Raw genomic sequence first — 18,121 nt, forward strand, 5'->3', positions numbered from 1 at the left:
GCATTACAGGGAATGCAGAAATGAAAGCCTCTGTCAAAGCTTAATCAAATCCTGTTGGCTTAATGCTGCAGCCAACCAGTGCAGCAGCAGCTCTTCTCCAGGATTAGGAGGCAGGCTGGAATCACTGACATGCTGCTGGGAAAGACCTTCAAGAGATCTCTGCACCAACCTGGGGACACCCTCCAACACCTGAAACACCAACACCTCCAGCACCTCTCTGGGAATCTGCCTGAGGAAGGATTTTTTTTCCCCTCTCCCATGTCCAGTGTGAACACATCCCAGGCTGCACCCTGTGGCTGCTGTCTCTTGTTCAGTCACCTTGCCACTGTCACACAGAATGATGAGCATTGGAAGGGACCTTTGGAGATGATCCAGTCCAATCCCCACGTGGGTCCAGGTGGGTTTTGAACCAGAGATGGAGACTCCACCACCTCTCTGGGCAGCCTGTCCCAGTGCTCCACCACCCTCAGAATAAAGAAGTTCCTCCTCATGTTTAGATGGAACTTCCTCTGCTCAAATTTGTGCCTGTTACCCCTTGTCCTGTCACTGGGAACCACTACATAAAGCCTGGTCCTATCCTCCTGACACCCACCCTTTAAATACTGATCACCATTGATAAGATCCCCCCCTCAGTCTGCTCTTCAGGCTAAAAAGCCCCAAGTCCCTCAGCCTTTCTTCACAAGAGATGTTCCAGTCCCCTCATCACCTTTGTAGCCCTTTGCTGGGCCTTCTCAAGCAGTTCCCTCTCCTTCTTGAACTGGAGAGGCCAGAGCTGGATGCTGTCAGCAGAGTTTCACTCCATCACCTTTCTAAATGCCCTTCCAGCAGCTGCACACTGCAGTAAATCATCACCCCTTAGCCTCCTCTGCATCAGATCAGGCAAGGCTCACTCATTCTCTGAGCACCCTGACAACCCTGCACTGGCTCATCCCCGTTCCTCAGAGCTGAACAACTCTGAAAGCTTTGGGGTTTTCATTTCAAACAGAACAAACCATTTGAGAGAAGGGCTGACCAGAAAGGCAAGCCCACACTGGATGGCTCCTCCAAGACTCCCAGCTGTCATCAGGAATAAATTATGGCCACCACACTACAAACTACCTGAGTCAGCATTCACAGCTGTTGCTAGCTCTGCTGTTTGAGCTGTGTTCCTTCTCCAGTTCCATGATGTGAGAGGTGGAAAGAAAGGGGATCTGGCTCACATATGCTGATCTGCCCAGGCCAGGAAGGAGGATTAGCTGGAGTCTGAGTCACCCACTGCTCTGCACAGGGATTGTGAAGGCAAGGAAAGAGGAGAGAAGGGTGGTGAAAGACTCACTTGTAATTGTTGTTGATGTCAGAGACACGCCAGACGTTCTGCAAGTCAAAGCCCATCCTCACCAGCTCCATCTCAAAGCGGTATTTCACGTGGTCTCCTGCAGGGACAGAGCAGAGAACAGCACTGATGGCTAAGTAGATGCCTGAAAATGTGAGTGGCAGCTCCACAGCAACTAGCACAGGCTGGAGAGAAACCACAGCACAGCTGGATGGTAGGGAACTTGCTTCAGAGGCTGAAAAACCTCATGGGAGCTCCTCGGCTTATTTCATCAAGCCACCTCTCAGCCTCCAGAGCAGCAGGGGAAAAGCCTTCCCACATCTGTGTGGGAGTGGGGAGGGTGTTAACTTAATCCATTTTTGCCCTTCTGACAGAGCTGACTTCCAAAGTGGACATCAGGAACCCCATGGCAGAGGAGTACTGAGCACCCAGCCCAGGCAGCATACTGAGACTGACTCAGGGTTAGTCTCATGTTTTATCCTTGCCTTGCAAATCCTGGGTGCCTTTGCTCCTCCAGTGTCAAGCAGTATCATAGTATCAGGCAGGATCTCAGGTAGTGATAGGACTAGGGGGAATGGAATGAAGCTGGAGGTGGGGAGATTCAAGCTGGAGGTGAGGAGGAAGTTCTTCTCCATGAGAGTGGTGAAGCTCTGGAATGGGTTGTCCAGGGAGGTGGTTGAGGCCCCGTCCCTGGAGGTGTTTAAGGCCAGGCTGGATGAGGCTCTGGGCAGCCTGATCTAGTGTGGGGTGTCCCTGCCCATGGCAGGGGGGTTGGAACTAGATGATCCTTGTGGTCCCTTCCAACCCTGACTGATACTATGATGAAGCTGTTTAAAGACAAAGCAAACTGCAAGTGAACTTTGTGTTGCCTGATGGAAACTCCCAGGCCACACGAGGGCACCACCAGCACCTTGCTTTTTGCTATGGATTCAAGGATTGGCTTTGTGCCTGTGCAAGGAGAAGCCAGGCACCTCCACCGACCTGATCACAGGAATGTCACAGCATTTCTGAGTGTCAGAGGGAGCTGGGGTTGCTTAGCCTGGAGAGGAGAAGGCTCAGGGGAGACCTTCTTGCTGTCTACCTGAAGGAAGGTTGTAGCCAGGTGGGGGTTGGTCTCTTCTCCCAGGCACCCAGCCCCAGAACAAGAGGACACAGTCTCAAGCTGTGCCAGGGGAGGTTTAGGCTGGAGGTTAGGAAGAAATTCTTCCCAGCAAGAGAGATTGGCCATTGGAATGTGCTGCCCAGGGAGGTGGTGGGGTCAACATCCCTGGAGGTGTTTTAAGAAAAGCCTGGATGAGGCACTTAGTGCCATGGTCTAGTTGATTAGATAGGGCTGGATGATTGGTTGGATTTGATCTTGGAAGTCTCTTTCAACCTGGTTGATTCTGCGATGAACCTGGGCTATGGCTAAGCAGAGCTTAAGGCATGGCCAGATATCAGTTCATGAACAACAGTTCCACCTGCACTGCAGTGCTCCTGGACAGAAGAGCAGGAAGGAGACAGGCTGGGAGCTTACCTGGACGGCAGAGATGTGCATGCTGGTCCTCCTCATCCACACAGACTCCTAAGCACCAGGCGTGGTAGGCAAACGCAAAGAGGTCCTCGGGCTTGGCGGGGCGGGCGATGGCTCGGTTCAGCCTCTTCAGCCACTCCTGGCACTGCTTGAAGGTGGAAAAATGGCACCTGCAACCCCAAATGCAAATCACCCTCAGGGAGCCATCCAGCCAAGAGGCACAGACAGGGAGCTCTGCTCCACTTCACCAGGAAAAAGGAAGGAAGTGCCAAGACTTGGTGGCCTTGGCCGGGGGCAGCTCCGTTCCCCAGCAGCGCAGCGAGAGCAGAGCGCCGAGGGCAGCGGGACTGCAGCAGCACCTGGAGCAGGGCAGTAAAGCAGGTACCTGATCACTTTGGAGTCCTTGCAGACAATGTGAAGCTGGAACATATCCCGACACTCCACACTCTCCATCATCCTCAAAGGCACCTGCAAGGGACAGATGTAGGGCATGAGAAGAGCCAGCGGATCACGCAGCAGACAGAGCAGCCTTGCCCCGGGCCTGTCACGCAGCCACGGCTCCGGCAGCAGTCATCAGCTGCTGGTTCCCAGCCCACTCCGAGCTTCATGAAGCTTCATGACTCAGCAGGCAGCCACCATTGCTATTCTGATTTCTATTTCTATTCTGCCCCTGGGTAGTCTCCCACCTGGGGCCAGCTCCTGACTAACTCACATCCAGATGAGCACAGGTACCCGAGACAAACAAGAAAAAGATGACAAGCCAAGAGAGAGAGTGGGAGAGAGCCTCAGGCTGTCACTGTCTGACTCTTAGTTGTTGATCTCCATAGAATCAATAAAGTTGGAAAAGACTTTAAGGTCATCTACCCAACACCTCCATGACTGCTGGACCATGTCCCAGAGTGCCACATCTACGTGTGTTCTGAACACCTCCAGGGCTGGTGACTCCACCGCCTCCCTGGCAGCCTGTTCCAATCCCTGACCACTCTTGCAGTGAAGGAATTTTTCCTAATATCCAACCTAAACCTCCCCTGGTGCAGCTTGAGGCTATTTTCCCTTGTCCTGTTATTAGTTACTTGGGAGAAGAGGCCAACATCAGCCTCCAACTTCCTTTCAGGTAGGTAGTAAGGTCTTCTCTCAGCCTTCTGTTCTTCAGGCTAAACAACTCCAGCCCCCTCAGCCTCTCCTTGTAAGACTTGCTCTCCAAACCCTTCATCACCTTTGTTGCCCTGCTTCTCCAGGCAGAAGTCTTACTAAAACTGGCCTGCTAGAGACCTTAACAAGTCTTAGAGCTGCCATGTTGGGTGCTTGAAGTTACAGAAAACAGCACAGGAAAACTGTAATCATTATCCAAAGGAAAACCCAATCCACGCACCACAATGCAGCAGCAAACCAGCAGCTTGTGTGACCAGCAGTACCTAGCAACAGCACCAGGCTTGGCAGCCTTCGAGAGGCACGCTTCCCACAGCACAGACATGGCTCATGTGCCCCACAAAACACTGTGAGAGGTGAAAGCTGAGGCAGCAGCAAGCAGAGCCAGACTCACATTGATGACCGAATCCTTGAACTTGATATGAAGCCGGTAGTTGGAGATGGCGATCACAGCATCGTTCGCGTGGCCGAGATACTCCACTCCCTCGCCCTGCAACACAGTGAATGGGACCTGGAAGGGAGACATCACTCATTCAAGAGACATGCAGAGCACTCAGCACCCCAGAAATGCCAAGAGCCACTCTTCTGCCCACCTCTGCAGTGCATCTCCTGGGGGGGGGGTGGGGAAGCACTCACAGCAACGTGCTCTCTGAGCACTGCTCCTCACTGCCCAGCCCCAGCCCATGGAGCTTCTTCCAAGGATGGTTCAGGAGCCACCAAGCACCTCCTGATGGAGAATTGCTTGCAGAGGAAGAGTTGTGACTACAAATGCCATGTAAACTAGGTGTGGGCATCTGGCAGGGAGGGTGTTCCATGGGGGCAGAGGGATTTACAGTCCCTGCTTTTTGGGAAGGGCAGACCCAGACCCCTGACATGAGTGGTACAACAAAGGACATGAGCTGGGGAGTGCTCTGCACAGCTCCAGGCAGAGCCTAATGCAGCTGCAGTCCTCTGCCCCAAGCCAGTGTCACATCCACACACCTGCTGTGTCATTTAAGGGGAGAGGGCAGCTCTTAGCAGCACTGGTACCAGTCCAGGTGAGTAAATGGATCAAAGCATTGCCCACATTCTGCCAGCACAGCCCTGAGGGAAGCTGTCTGTGGTTATTTGTGACTGAGGAACCTTTATTCAAGTACAGCAAGGCCAAGCACACAAGGTCTTGCACACAGGGCAATCTAAAGCACAAATACATGCTGGGTAGAGAATGGATGGAGAGCAGCCCTGTGGAGAAGCACTTGGGGGTACTGGGGGGTGCAAAGCTGCGCACGAGTTAGCACCAAGTGCTGCCAGCCCAGAGCCAGCCTGTCCTGGGCTGATCCCCAGCAGAGTGGGCAGCAGGGGCAGGGAGGGCATTCTGCCCCTCTGCTGCACTCTGCTGAGACCATCCCTGCAGTGCTGGGGCAGCTATGGAGTCCTCAGCACAACACAGGGACCTATTGGAGAAGGACCAGAGGCAGCCACAGCAATGCTAGGAGGGTTGGAAGCCCTCTGCTGTGAGGCCAGGCTGAGAGGATTGGTGTTGTTCAGCCAGGGAAGGAAAAGGCTCCAGAAGACCTTCTGGTGGCATTTCTGGGCTTAAAGAGACCAATCAGAAAGCTGGGGACAGACTTTTGAGCAGGGCCTGTTGTGACAGGCCAAGGGGTGATGGTTTAAACTGAAAGAGGGAGATTTAGACTACCTATGGAAGGAAGTTTTTCACTTTGAAGGTGGTGAGACACTGGACCAAGCTGCCCAGAGGACTTGTGGATGCCCCATCCCCTCTAAGTGTTCCAAGTCAGGCTAGGCAGGGCCTTGAGCAACCTGGCCTAGTGGGAGGTGTCCCTGCCCATGACAGAGGGGTTGGACTGGATGATCTTTAAGGTCCCTTCTAACACAACCCATTCTATGATTCCATGTTTGCAGTTACCTGTGTTAGGTATTCCCTTTAAATAGTGATTAAGATAACCAAGGTTCTCTCTCTTTCATCCCTCTCAGCTCAGACATGTCACAGCTATTTTTAAAACAGGGGATCCTGGCAGAGGGCCAAGTTTGATTTTTTTTTTTCTCTTGTGTTAGAAAACCCAGAACAGCCCTAAAATTCCCCAAGCCCCTTTTCCCTTTGCTCCCTCCCTGAGTGCCACCTCTCCAGCAGGTAATGTTGGCAACCAATTATGCAAAACAAGGTCAGGAAGGTTTGTCATTTCAGCCAGAGCCTTTGCTTGCCAGAGAGGGCAGCTGATGAAACAATTCATGACAACTCTAATTAGCCCCAACCAGACCTTATTTCAGAGCTGTTTCCATGGCTGGGGTGTATGCTGCCTAAAAAAATTTGGAATCTCCTGGCTTGCAGACTCCCTGTGCCAGTGACAACGATGCAAACTTCTACCCTCTTCAGTTAGTTGGACAGAAATAACCACCTCAGACTGGCATCTGATTGCTCTTGAAGAAGGGTTCATTGTTTGATGCTAAGAGAACACACTCTCTGTATTTCTGCAGTTTATCTCTGCAGGCTTGCCAGAGCTGTTTATAGCTGGCATGTGTTCCTTCTGCTTATGTGGCTCTTTCACACAGCACCAGAAGGGAGAGGGATCAGAAAGAGGATGGTAAAACTGCAGGAACTGACAGAGGGGAATCCTGGAATGAAGTGACAGGTGCCTGGATCCAGCTTGTTGTCAGGCTGGTGCTGTCCTTTTAGGCTTCAATGGGATAACAATTGACAGAACCTAAGCTACCCTTTGTGGGGGGGGATGAACTTCATGGGCCTCCACACAGAAGGCTAAAGCAGCTTCTGCTTTTCTCCAGGCAGTCTGAGCTCAGAGCTGCCTCAGTGGCTTCACCTCCTGCAGGCTGCAGACCTGCAGCCTTGACCCTGTACAATTCCTCAGCCCACGCTTGCTCCTCTGAGTGGCTGCATTTGAGGTCCTGCTTTGATCAGCACCAAGATGCTGTCATAGACTAGAACCACAGAATCATTAAGGTTGGAGAAAACCTCCAAGATCAGAGTCCAGCTGTCAGTGTGTGCCTCTGAAACAGTGATTGCTATGCTCAGCAGAATGCCAACAAGATGCCCTTAGCTCTGGATTCAGTCCTGCAGATGTTTTTTTGGGGAAGGGATGCAGTTCCCTGCAGGCTGCTTGCCATGAAGGTCCCTGCAGATCTGCCCTGGCAGCAGGGCTGTGATAACCTGTGTGGACAGCTGAAGGTCCCTTGGGGAAGGCAGGTGAGAGCTTGGAAGAATGCAAAGGCCTTCTCCAGCTATCAATCAGAGCAAACACATCAGGTGAGCCTGGCTCCAGCCAGAGAAGGAGGAGGACGAGCACTGGGACAAGGTAGCTGTGGAAGCAACAAATACCTGGAGGCTTAGCTCCCACTGCTCAGAATACTGCCCATGCTGCACAGCAGCAACAGCACCCAGGGCTCTTTTCAGGGCCTGCTGCAGCAGAAGGCTGGCACCATATGGAGGTTCCTTTCCAACAGCTCTGCAGCAGGAAAATGCCAGGAGCAGCGTGTGCTAGGGCCAGAGCAGCCACTGCAGTGGCTCAGCCCGGCCCTGATGCCCGGCCCGGCCCGAGAGCATCAAGCTGCAGCAGTGTCAGGCCTGCAGCAGCTCAGGCAGAGGACAGGGAATGCCCAGGACAGCAGCTCTGTGTTGCATCACGCTCCAGCCGCGTTTCCAAGCAGCAGCTGCGGCGCTGCACGAATGGCAGCGGCTTGGCAGGGCCGGGGAGGCAGGGCCAGGGCAGGGCTCTGCCGTCAGCAGCCTCCCCGCAGACGGAAGGCCCTGCCAGGCCCAGTGTGACCTACGGCAGCAGCCAGCCCACAGCCGCCGGAGCCCGGCCTGGGCTGCGGAGCAGCTCTCGGGGCTCGCGCCGGCCGCACCCCAAAGCCCTCTTGGTGTGCTTCCTCCCTTACCTGCAGCGACTCTTCCTCCTTCACAAGCTCTTTTGGGGGGAACAAGTCCTTGGCCTGGATATACTCCAAACTGGGAGGGCCTTCCTCGCCCTGCAGGGCAAACAAAACACACATTGAGACAGGCCCCAGCCAACATGGGGTACACAAAGCCAAACAGCCAGGCTGCTGGATGCTGCTGGCACCCCAGCGCCTTGAGGATCCCCTGACCCCGTGCATGGAAGCATCTGTTCTGCCTCCAGACCCCACTCCCTGCACTGCAGCACCCCAGCAGGTCCTCAGGCTGTTACAGAACACCCACAGCACAGGAAAAGACTGGAGCAGGTCTCAACATCCCATCTGGTCTAAACATGTGGCATGGGGAAAGCCAAGCAGATCCCCCCTGCCCATGCACAGGGTGCTGGGATGCTGTGACAGCACTTTGCCACGGCAAGCCTTGCCCCACTGCCTTCACTAAGACACCACAGCAGAAACAACCTAACACAGGTTTCCATCTGCAGCCCACCTTTGACCTACTCTCCCTCCTCTCATGCTCATAAGGCCTCTTTCTTCTGGCAGTTTTCATTTGCATTCTTTGCCCAAAGAAAGCTGGAAAGAGCCTGAAGCTTTTTGAGGGAACATGTAAGTGTGCAAGGGAACCATGTAACCACAGCATCCAAGTGCACCCCATGCACAGTGTGGGCTGGTGACTGGTGAGAGCATCCAGGCAGGGACTTCCTTCATCCTCAGGGCAGCTGAAGATGTCTGACCTGCCCCAGATGGACACCCTGGACAACCCAGGGAGGCCTCAGAGAAGTGGTCCAAGAGGCTACATGGAGGCTGGACATGCCACCCTTGGAAAAGTGGGGAAAGTGTCTCAGTGTGGGACTTGTGAGTCTTCAGCCACTCGTGAAATCTCAGTCCCAGTTCTCACCAACCCTCACCTCTGATGCTCTCACACCACCACCCCAACAAGCAGCATCCAGACACTCAGCTGAGGAGGTTCACAGCTGGGAGCCTGGGAGAGTGTTAACTCCTCATGTACTCAGTGTGGGACTGTTCTCTTCAGAAGGCCTCTCGCTCTCTACCTGCTCAAGGCTCAGCAATTAGGCAATACTCTGCTCTGTAAGCATTAAATACTATTTTTAAATGAAATATCTTTCCAGAAAAGCCACTCAAGCCAGAACCATAAATCTCAGTCTGAAGAAATGAGGACCTAACTCTTTTGGCTTGGTTATGTTTAAAACGGAGCTCAATCCCCACTCAAGCCTCAGTACCCTCAGGTGCAGCCCAGCCTGAAGAGCTCCATGGACCTCAGACCGGAGCAGCTGGACCCCACAGAGCCCACCTCCTCCCCAGGTCCAGAGGTGCCTATGCTCACACTGCCTGCAGCTAGCACAAAACTCAGCATCAACCCCAGCTGGGGCCCTGCCCTTCCCCACCCATTCACCAGGTCCCTGCATGAAGCCATAAGAGAGACAGTGCACAGCATCTGCTCCAGCAGTCACCAGTTACCAAAGACCACAGGGGGCTCGGGGGCCTCTCCTGCCAGCAGCTAGCTCTGACGCTGAGGCACCAGCCCAGGAGAGCACAAAGGAAAGGTGTGTGCCTCTGAGCCAGCCTGGGAGCAGAGATCCTCTGCCATCACCACTTGGCAGCTTGCAAAGAAATCCCAGCGAGCAGCAGGAACTGGAACAGGGCAGCCCAAGCTCTCCACCCGCCTGGCTGTCCTTGAGTCCCACCTCGCCTGCAGCACAGGACAGGCAGGAGGCTTAGCATCTCCTCCTGCCACAGCCCCATCCTGGGGCTCCAGCAGGGCAGGGGGCTCAGGACCCCACGCTCCTCACCAGCCAGCCATCTCCTGAAGCCCTCAGAAGCCATTTGGCCACGAGTCCTTCTGGGTAGGGGGCTTTCCGCAGTAAGTGGCATCACATCTCCTCTGAGCAAGGGAACTCCCGTGCCCAAAGGTATAAAGAGACAGAGAGCTCAGGACCTCCTCCCACTACACCACCATCCTGGCAGCATCAGCAGTGGAGGGGGGTCTTGCACACCCCAGCCACGGTGGGAGCTGCCCTGGGCTCGGCTGCTCTCAGAAGGTAATTTTTCAGCTCCAGGCGGGGGCTGGCCGGAGCCGGTGCGGCGTGGCACAGCACCGTGCCCCGGGGCCGTACAGCCGACTCACCCCGCGGTGCCCGGCACCGCTGTGCCCTTGGGCCCGGGCAGGGCAGCAGCACGGCAGAGACGGGGGTGACGGCGATGTGGGAGGGAGGAGAGAAAGGGCTCCCCCTCTGCGGGGGGCGTCACACTGGGCCAGGCAGATCCAGGGCAGGAAGATCCGCACGCAGCCCGGCCTCAAGGACAGGCCTGATCCGGGCAGCCAGCTCAGCACGGGAGCTGGAGAGAAGAGATGGAGAGAGAAGCTGGCTTCCAGCCCCGCTTGCATGGAGGAGAGGAGGAAGAAAAGCAGCACTTACAAAGCAGTTGAGCATGGAGCAGGAGACGCGGCCTGGCAGACTCATGTTCAATTCCCGAGGCGGCAGCAGGGCCGGCAGCGGGCAAGCAGCATCTCCTTCCTCTGTCCCTCCGCCGCCGGCTCCCAAACCTCCCGGCCGGGCTTGCCGCAGCCTCCGCGCTCCGCCGCCAAGGGCAGGAGCATCCCTGCCGCCGGGGACCGCAGCAGGTGCCCGCCGCCGCCGCTCGATGCCGCTGACAATGGAGGCAGGGAGGGCGGAGGACGGCCAGACTCCACCTACCTCCGAAGGCCGCCGAGAGCGGCTCTGCCATCTAAGTGTCTCCCTGACAGAAAATGGAGAGCCCGCGGGGCAGGGCTCAGCCCTCCTCTCCCGCTCCCATGGCCGGGGGCAGAGCCTGCCGGCGGGCGGCTGCCCCCGCGGCGTGCCCAGCCTGGGCGAGCGGCCCGGCAGGGCGGCCTGCCGCCAGATGCGCTGCGGCCCGGGGGCTCCGGGGGCTCCGTGCTCCGCCGGCACCTGCCTCGTGCTGGGAGCACCGGGAACAATAGCGGCCGGCAGGCTCCGAGCCCCGGGCCCCGCTTTGCGGTGCTCAGCCGGGAGCCGCTCGCCGCAAACCCTCCCTGCCCTGCTCCCCCCGGCCCGGTCCCCTCCGCATGGGCAGGGAGGGGAGCACAAAGGGGCTGCCCCGCTGCATCCTCGCTGCCCGGCGCTCCCGAGCCTCTAAGTCCTCCCTCCCCGGAGCCGCTGTGTGCGCAGGGGGTAGCTGGCTGTCTGTGCCTCCCAGTAGCACCAGTGTGCTACAGCTTGCTCGCCGGGGATCACAAGGCTCCCCGGGGCCACCGCTCAGAGAATTGTTGCGGTTGGAAGAGGCCTTTAAGGTCATTGAATCCAACCATTAACCCAGCACCGTCGCTAAACCACGTCCCTCAGCACCACATCTACACGGCTGCGAAACCCCTCCAGGGATGGGGGATACACCACTGCCCTGGGCTTGACGACCCTTTCAGGGAAGAAATTGTTCCTCATGTCCAACCTACACCTCTCCTGGCACAACCTGAGGTCATTTCATAGAATGAGTAAGGTTGGAAAAGACCTCAGAGATCATCAAGTCCAACCTGTCACCAAACACCTCATGACTACTAAACCATGGCACCAAGTGCCACATCCAATCCCCTCTTGAACACCTCCAGGGATGGGGACTCCACCACCTCCCTGGGCAGCACATCCCAATGGCCAACAACTCTCTCTGTGCAGAACTTTCTCCTCACCTCCAGCCTAAACTTCCCCTGGCACAGCTTGAGACTGTGTCCTCTTGTTCTGGAGCTGATTGTTTGGGAGAAGAGACCAACCCCCACCTGGCTCTTGTCCTGTCAGCTCTCCTCACTGACTGCTTGCATGTCAGCTCCTGGGGGACGTTTCACCACCTCCAGTTTAGCAATGGCTGCAGACCTTGGGCAGATGCCTGAGGTGCAGGGAATACTGTGGGCTCAGCATCCAGCTCCCTAGGAACTGACTTTTGCTACCTGTTGTTCGTCAAGCCTGGGAGCAAACACCAAGCTGCTCAGGTCACAGCCTGTCCCAGAAGCCACGGGCCAGCAGCCTCCTGGCCCATACCACCCCCATTCCTATCTCCTGCTGACACCCTGCCCTCCACCCCCCAGAGCCAGAGTGAGAAGCTCTTTCTCACAATGCAAAATTACAGCCTGGCCCTTCATTAATCCTCCAAGGCAAAGGACCAACTATTTGGCTCAAACCACACCAGCTTTTTTCACTCCTGGACCACCAAAACAGCACACAGCCTAGAGCTATTAAGCTCCTTCTGGATGTGGTTGCCCCTGTGCTCAGCACGGGTTAGGCCACACCATGAGTCCTGTGTCCAATTCTGGGCTCCTCAGTTTAGGAAAGATCTTGAGTTGCTGGAAGGTGTCCAGAGAAGGGCAAGAAAGCTGGGGAGGGGTCTGGAGCACAGCCCTGTGAGGAGAGGCTGAGGGAGCTGGGGTTGCTTAGCCTGCAGAAGAGGAGGCTCAGGGAAGACCTTCTTGCTCTCTCCAACTCCCTGAAGGGAGGTTGTAGCCAGGTGGGGGTTGGTCTCTTCTCCCAGGCAGGCAACCAGCACCAGAACAAGAGGACACAGTCTCAAGCTATGCCAGGGGAGGTTTAGGCTGGAGGTGAGGAGAAAGTTCTTCACTGAAAGAGTAAATTTGCCACGGGAATGTGCTGCTCAGGGAGGTGGTAGAGTCCCCATCCCTGGAGATGTTCAAAAAAGGCTTGGATGTGGCACTTGGTTGCATGGTTTAGTTGATCAGATGGTGTTGGATAATAGGTTGGACTTGATGATCTCTGAGGTCTTTTCCAACCTGGTTGATTCTGTGAAAAGACCCATGGTGGCCTTTGATGGTTGGACTCAATGATCTCAGAGGCCTTTTCCAACTGAAACAACTCTCTGACTCTGTAAAGACCCCCCAGATATCTCTCCCTAGAAATACCCACACCAGCTCCAGTAACTCCTCCTCAAGCCAGATACAGGATCTGGGCATTTCTCCACCAAGCCCTTAAGGGTGAGACCGTTCTGAGCTTCTTCGACCACGAGACAGCTTTGTAGCACCCAGACCTGCTGCCTGTTGGCACCACAGGGCAGCAGTGCCCAGGCAGAAAGCAGGTCTGAGAAAGCAAGCACACCAAACCACCCCACAGGTCACAGTCACTGCTCAGGATGGAAGCCCCAGAGGAGAACACAACCGCACCCGGACACAAGCCCTGAAATCCCATTGGCAACTCAGATCCACCTTGACCCTGGTGCACGGTGGGTGAACATGAGGCACTGCCCAGCCTTGGGGGCCCCCAACTCCAGCTGACACCCACAAACCTAAATGCCTTTTCATTCCACACAGAGTCAACACGAGAACAGGGACTTAAGGAGGAGGTGATGGACGGGTCTTGGCCAAATCCGAGCGGCAGCGGAGGCTCTCTGCTTCCTGCAGGTTCTCCTCTGGAAGAGTGCCAGAGGTCTGCTGGGAAACCAGAGCAGTGAAAGGTGGAAGGAACCTTTTCCACTGCAGCTGTCACAGCTGCAAACCCAGTTTTGGTTTCCCTCACATGCAGCAGGAGAAAAGCACCAAGGCACATCTGGGGCTAACAGCTGAAGCACAGAAGCCTCTGGGGCAGAACACGCAGTGCTGTTTAACACACCGAGGGCAGGCACCACGTGCCCAGCGTTCAGAACATACAACAACGTGCCCAAGAAGTTAGGAAGGCTGCTCCAGCCCACAGTGAGACTTTCAGGACCAGCACTGAGCTCAGGACCTGGCACAGGGACCATTTCCAGCTCGAGTTGCAGAAGGACCTTTGTAACCCTAAGCTGCAGCTGCGCACAGTGAAAAGGTTGCTGGGCAGATCCTTAGTTTGAATTTCCACCCTAAGCTGACCTGAACGTCCACAAATAGATCTTCTGCCCCTCTCACTTGCTTTGCCACTTCTGGCATCAGAAAAAGGCTCACACATGGCTAAGAAACTTCTGCCCAAGAGCCAAGCTTGGTGCAGAACTGAAAGCAGAGCTTACCCCCGAGCTCAGCATCATCTCACAGGCTCATGTGCAGGAGGAACCAGATTCAAGCTCCGCCGCTTCCACCTCTTCCTCTGATAGCCTCTGAAATACCTGCTCCCATTGCCACCCAGACAAGCCCACGAGGGCAGCAGCGCTGGCAGCGAGACCTCCTGGTGCCAGGCAGCCTGGGTGGCCAGCTCCAGGAATGCTGAGCACTTGCAGCCCTCATTTAGCTGGCTTAGCTAGAGGGATTTCCTAAATGCCACCTCAGATGCCAGCTGAACAGCTGGCATTTGCTCTGCCACCACCAAGCACCCCACCCCCAGACCCCCCTGCCACCACCAACCCCCCTGCCACCACCAACCCCATGCCACCACCAACCTCCCCCCACCAGACCTCTCTGCCACCACCAACCCCATGCCACCACTAACCTTCCCCCCAGACCCCTCTGCCACCACCAACCCCATGCCACCACTAACCTCTCCCCACCAGACCCCTCTGCCACCACTAACCCCATGCCACCACTAACCTCCCCCCCCAGACCCCTCTGCCACCACCAACCCCATGCCACCACTAACCTCCCCCCACCAGACCCCTCTGCCACCACTAACACACACACCCCCAGACCCCTCTGCCACCACTAACCCAATGCCACCACTAAACACCCCCCCCAGACCCCTCTGCCACCACCAAGCACCCCAGCAGGCCCTTCAAGGAAAACAAGGTTATTGTCACAAACTGAGCTGCAAGTGACATCCATTCATGCAGGGGGAGGGAGAAGCCTCCCTCCTTTTCTCCCAACCACAACAATCCTAAAGGTTTCCTGGACTCTGGAGAAGGGAGGAGCTGACTCCAACATGGGCAGCATGTTCTTCAGGCCAGTTGGCAGCAATTAATCCTGGGTTTTTTTCCTCCTCCCACTAGCACTGTGTGATGCTCATGCTGTGTGGTGGATCTCTCCTGTGCTGCTGCTCCTCTTACCTCTTGGTGTGCAAGTAGGTACATACTGCAGGTACCCAGCTTGGAACCTCTCTTTAAGGTCCCAGGAGGAATTGGGAGGCTCTGAGGTAGCACAGTGCCTGCCAAAGACAGGATTGGCACTCAAGGGACTACCCTACAGCCTCCAAGGGAGATGATATTCCCTGCAAAGACACACCTGAATGTACCAGGAGCCCAGCCTGCAGTTTGGGGCTTCACAGGGCTGAGCTGCCACCTGGTGCCACATGCCCAGGGAACCTGTACTGGGAGTAGAGGACAGCCAGTGAGATGCTGGAATCTCCCCTGGCCTGGAGCCAGCCAACACCCTGACCTGCATCTTTCTGTCAACAGCTAGATCAGCTTTCTGCAAGATGGGGCAAGAGGGTGGTTCAAAGAGCAGCACACATGCACCCTGCTGAGTCACCTCCAGCTCCTCTTCCTGGGTCTGCAGCTCCCCTTCAAAAGCACAATGCACTCAAAGCAAAGACCTTGGGGGGGTCAAGCAAAGGGCTTGGATGACACAGAGATGGCACAGGGGGAGCCCAAACCCCTTGTGAAACACAGGGGCTGGCAGAGCTTGTCACTCCCAAAAAGGTGGAGGTAAGCAGCTAGAAGGTGAGAAAAGGAGAGCTGGTCCCCACTGCTGGATTCAGTACACCCTTCCCAACCCTGACATGTCTCTAGCCTTCATCCCCTCGTGGCACCACAAATCAAACTGCTGTAAACACTCTTCCATGAGGCAGAGGGCACCACTCAATCCCTTCCACATATTGAGAGTGGGCTTTCCATCACCACAGCATGGTGCATCACCCTGCAGATGGAGAGGAGGGCAGGCAAGAGCCTGCGGGCTTGAGGGCAGAGAGCTGAACCTGCAGCCCTGGCTCTGGTAGCAGATTCATTGCACAGACTGTCCTCAGCTGCCTCCACCTGGAGAAAAATGACTGAAAGAATTGGCAGGAGGTGGTGGTTGTCCTGGAAAGGTACATCCAGGACATCAGATGCAAGCTGAGGAGAGCTGGAGCAGCTCTGCCCAGCAGCCTGGTGCCCCAGCAGGCACCCAGCCTTGCCAGCTGCTGCAGGATGAGATGCTCCCAGCAGCAGAGGAGCTACCAGTTTGTACCTGCCCAGGCCTGAGGAGTATTTCCAATGAAGACCAAGGTAGGAACTGGTCAGATTGTACAGGCAAGGAGAAGGGGGAGACATCTGTCATTGTTCTCATCCTCTAAGTTAAAATTTATCCTCTTTCTGCTGGGCAGCTACCAACAGCAGGCAAGATGAGCTGCACTCAGATGGACTTCTGTTTCCACAGCCTAGGCAGGGCCTCTACAGTGAGCTGAAGCAGAGAGCTGACTGGCTGTGGCCAAAGGGACTTCTTGCTCTGCCTCCTCCACTTCTGTTGCACTTTGTTTCAGGCACCTCTACAAAAATAGCTCCTTTCCTCAAAGTCTAAAGGAGGTCCTTGGGTGAACCAAAAGGCTGCTGAGCCACTGAGGGGGCCTCCCAGAAATAAACCCCTGAACCTGTGTGCAGGGAAGTTACTATTTCCTACCCTGAAAAACCAGGACTGGGATGGAGAGGGTCACCTTTTCATCCTTCCAGGAGGCCAGAACAGCTCAGAGATCTGCAATACCACACTGACTGTTTCTTCAGAAAGCTGCCCAGAGCTGAGCACAGAACAGAAACATGAAGCAAGAAGCCTCTGAGAGAGAAAAAAGACTCAGGTCAAGGGCTATCAACTCTGTAACACCAGGTAGAGTAGGGGGAAGAATGGCTGAGCTGCAAAACCTTCCCTGAACCAGCACTCATGGCCCCCTCTAGAGTATGAACCACCATGGAAATGCAGATGCCTACAGTCCCAGGAGCCCCACAGCAGCATTCCTCCCCCCTCTTGCTGTGGGGAGCTGCTGAGTGTGTGGCAAGAGCTGAGCCCTGAGCTGCTGGCCCAGCAGCCTGCACCAACTTGCCTGCTAGGTTAGTCTCAGGTAATGCACGAAGGTACTGGGTGCTTGTCAGGGCTTCCATTAGCCAGGGTTAAGGATTAAACCACCACTAGGTGCTGTCTTCAAGGTCACTTTCAGCAGCAGCTAAGCTCCAGGGAAGAAATGAGGAGAGCCTCACAGGCAGAGCAAATCAAGCTCTGAACCAACCTGAGACCAGGTGTTTGCAGCAGCAGCAAGGGGAGAGCAGCTGGGGGTTCACATCTGGGGGGGCTGCTGTGTAAGGCAGCAGCTTTTGGGCATGCCCTCGTTAACCAGAGGGCACTGTGCCCTCTGCCTGCACTGATCACGGTCGTTAAGCAAGTGCTCAGCATGCCTGCAGGCAACAGGGTTTCCAGCCAACCCTCCTAGCAGCTGGCTGGAGAAGGCAAGCCCTGGAGGGATGCAGGGTTAGCACACAACCCCGTGGAGCACCCATTAACTGGCAATTGCCCTCCATCCCTGCCTGCAGACCTGCTCAACTCAGAAGCCTCAGAGAGCTCACAACAGGTCTCAGAGGAGGCTGACAAAAGTTTGCAGCAGCTCTCCCTGCAGCTGCTGACAGGTGCTCAGGGAAGGAGGGGGAGGCCAGTGCTTATCCCTACAGCTCACAACTGTCTTATTTCTGAAGGTCCTCTGAAACTGTACAAGCCCTCTTCAGGTACTCCCATGGAGCAGAAGCCCCTCCTGCCTAGAAGAAACTAACTACACATGGTAACAGCCAAGGGTGGGCCAGGCCAGGCCAAGGATCTGTAAAGATACAGGAAAGGAACACAGTGAAAAGCTAAAGCTTCCATGTTTGACCAAGTCCAAAGTTCCACAGCCTGCACACCCCACAAAAGAACACAGGCCCAGAGAGAGGTGACAAGGAGTAAAGGTGCCTTTGCTGCAGGACATTTAAGAGATGAGAGCTCTTTAGGATAGGATAGGATAGGATAGGATAGGATAGGATAGGATAGGATAGGATAGGATAGGATAGGATAGGATAGGATAGGATAGGATAGGATAGGATAGGATAGGATAGGATAGGATAGGATAGGATAGGATAGGATAGGATAGGATAAACCAGGCTGGAAAAGACCTTTGAGATCATGGAGTCCAACCTATCACCCAACACCATCTGATCAACTAAACCATGGCACCAAGTGCCTCATCCAGGCTCTTCCTAAACACCTCCAGGGATGGGGATTCCACCACCTCCCTGAGCAGCACATTCCAGTGGCCAATCTCTCTTTCTAGGAAGAGCTTCTTCCTAACATCCAGCCTAAACCTCCCCTGGCACAGCTTGAGACTGTGTCCTCTTCTTCTGGT

General features: G+C 55.4%; 1 protein-coding gene across 2 annotated transcripts in view; it reads right to left on the reverse strand.

Annotated features, from left to right (window-relative positions):
- Window positions 1-18,121, reverse strand: part of MTMR4 (myotubularin related protein 4) — a 68,423-nt gene that overhangs the window by 22,421 nt on the left and 27,881 nt on the right. Inside the window, exons 1-6 of one of the 2 annotated variants that reach the window (XM_054166334.1) lie at window positions 10,316-10,532; window positions 7,866-7,955; window positions 4,369-4,485; window positions 3,211-3,293; window positions 2,829-2,995; window positions 1,316-1,412 (exon numbers count right to left, since the gene is read on the reverse strand). In XM_054166334.1, the coding sequence (XP_054022309.1) occupies window positions 1,316-1,412; window positions 2,829-2,995; window positions 3,211-3,293; window positions 4,369-4,485; window positions 7,866-7,955; window positions 10,316-10,360 (599 nt within the window). In that variant the 5' untranslated portion in view covers window positions 10,361-10,532. Of the gene's footprint in view, window positions 1-1,315; window positions 1,413-2,828; window positions 2,996-3,210; window positions 3,294-4,368; window positions 4,486-7,865; window positions 7,956-10,315; window positions 10,533-18,121 lie in introns of those variants that run through there. The other variant, XM_054166335.1, reaches the window with a different exon arrangement.

Source organism: Dryobates pubescens, chromosome 13 (genome assembly GCF_014839835.1).
Source record: "Dryobates pubescens isolate bDryPub1 chromosome 13, bDryPub1.pri, whole genome shotgun sequence".
Lineage (NCBI taxonomy): Eukaryota > Metazoa > Chordata > Aves > Piciformes > Picidae > Dryobates > Dryobates pubescens.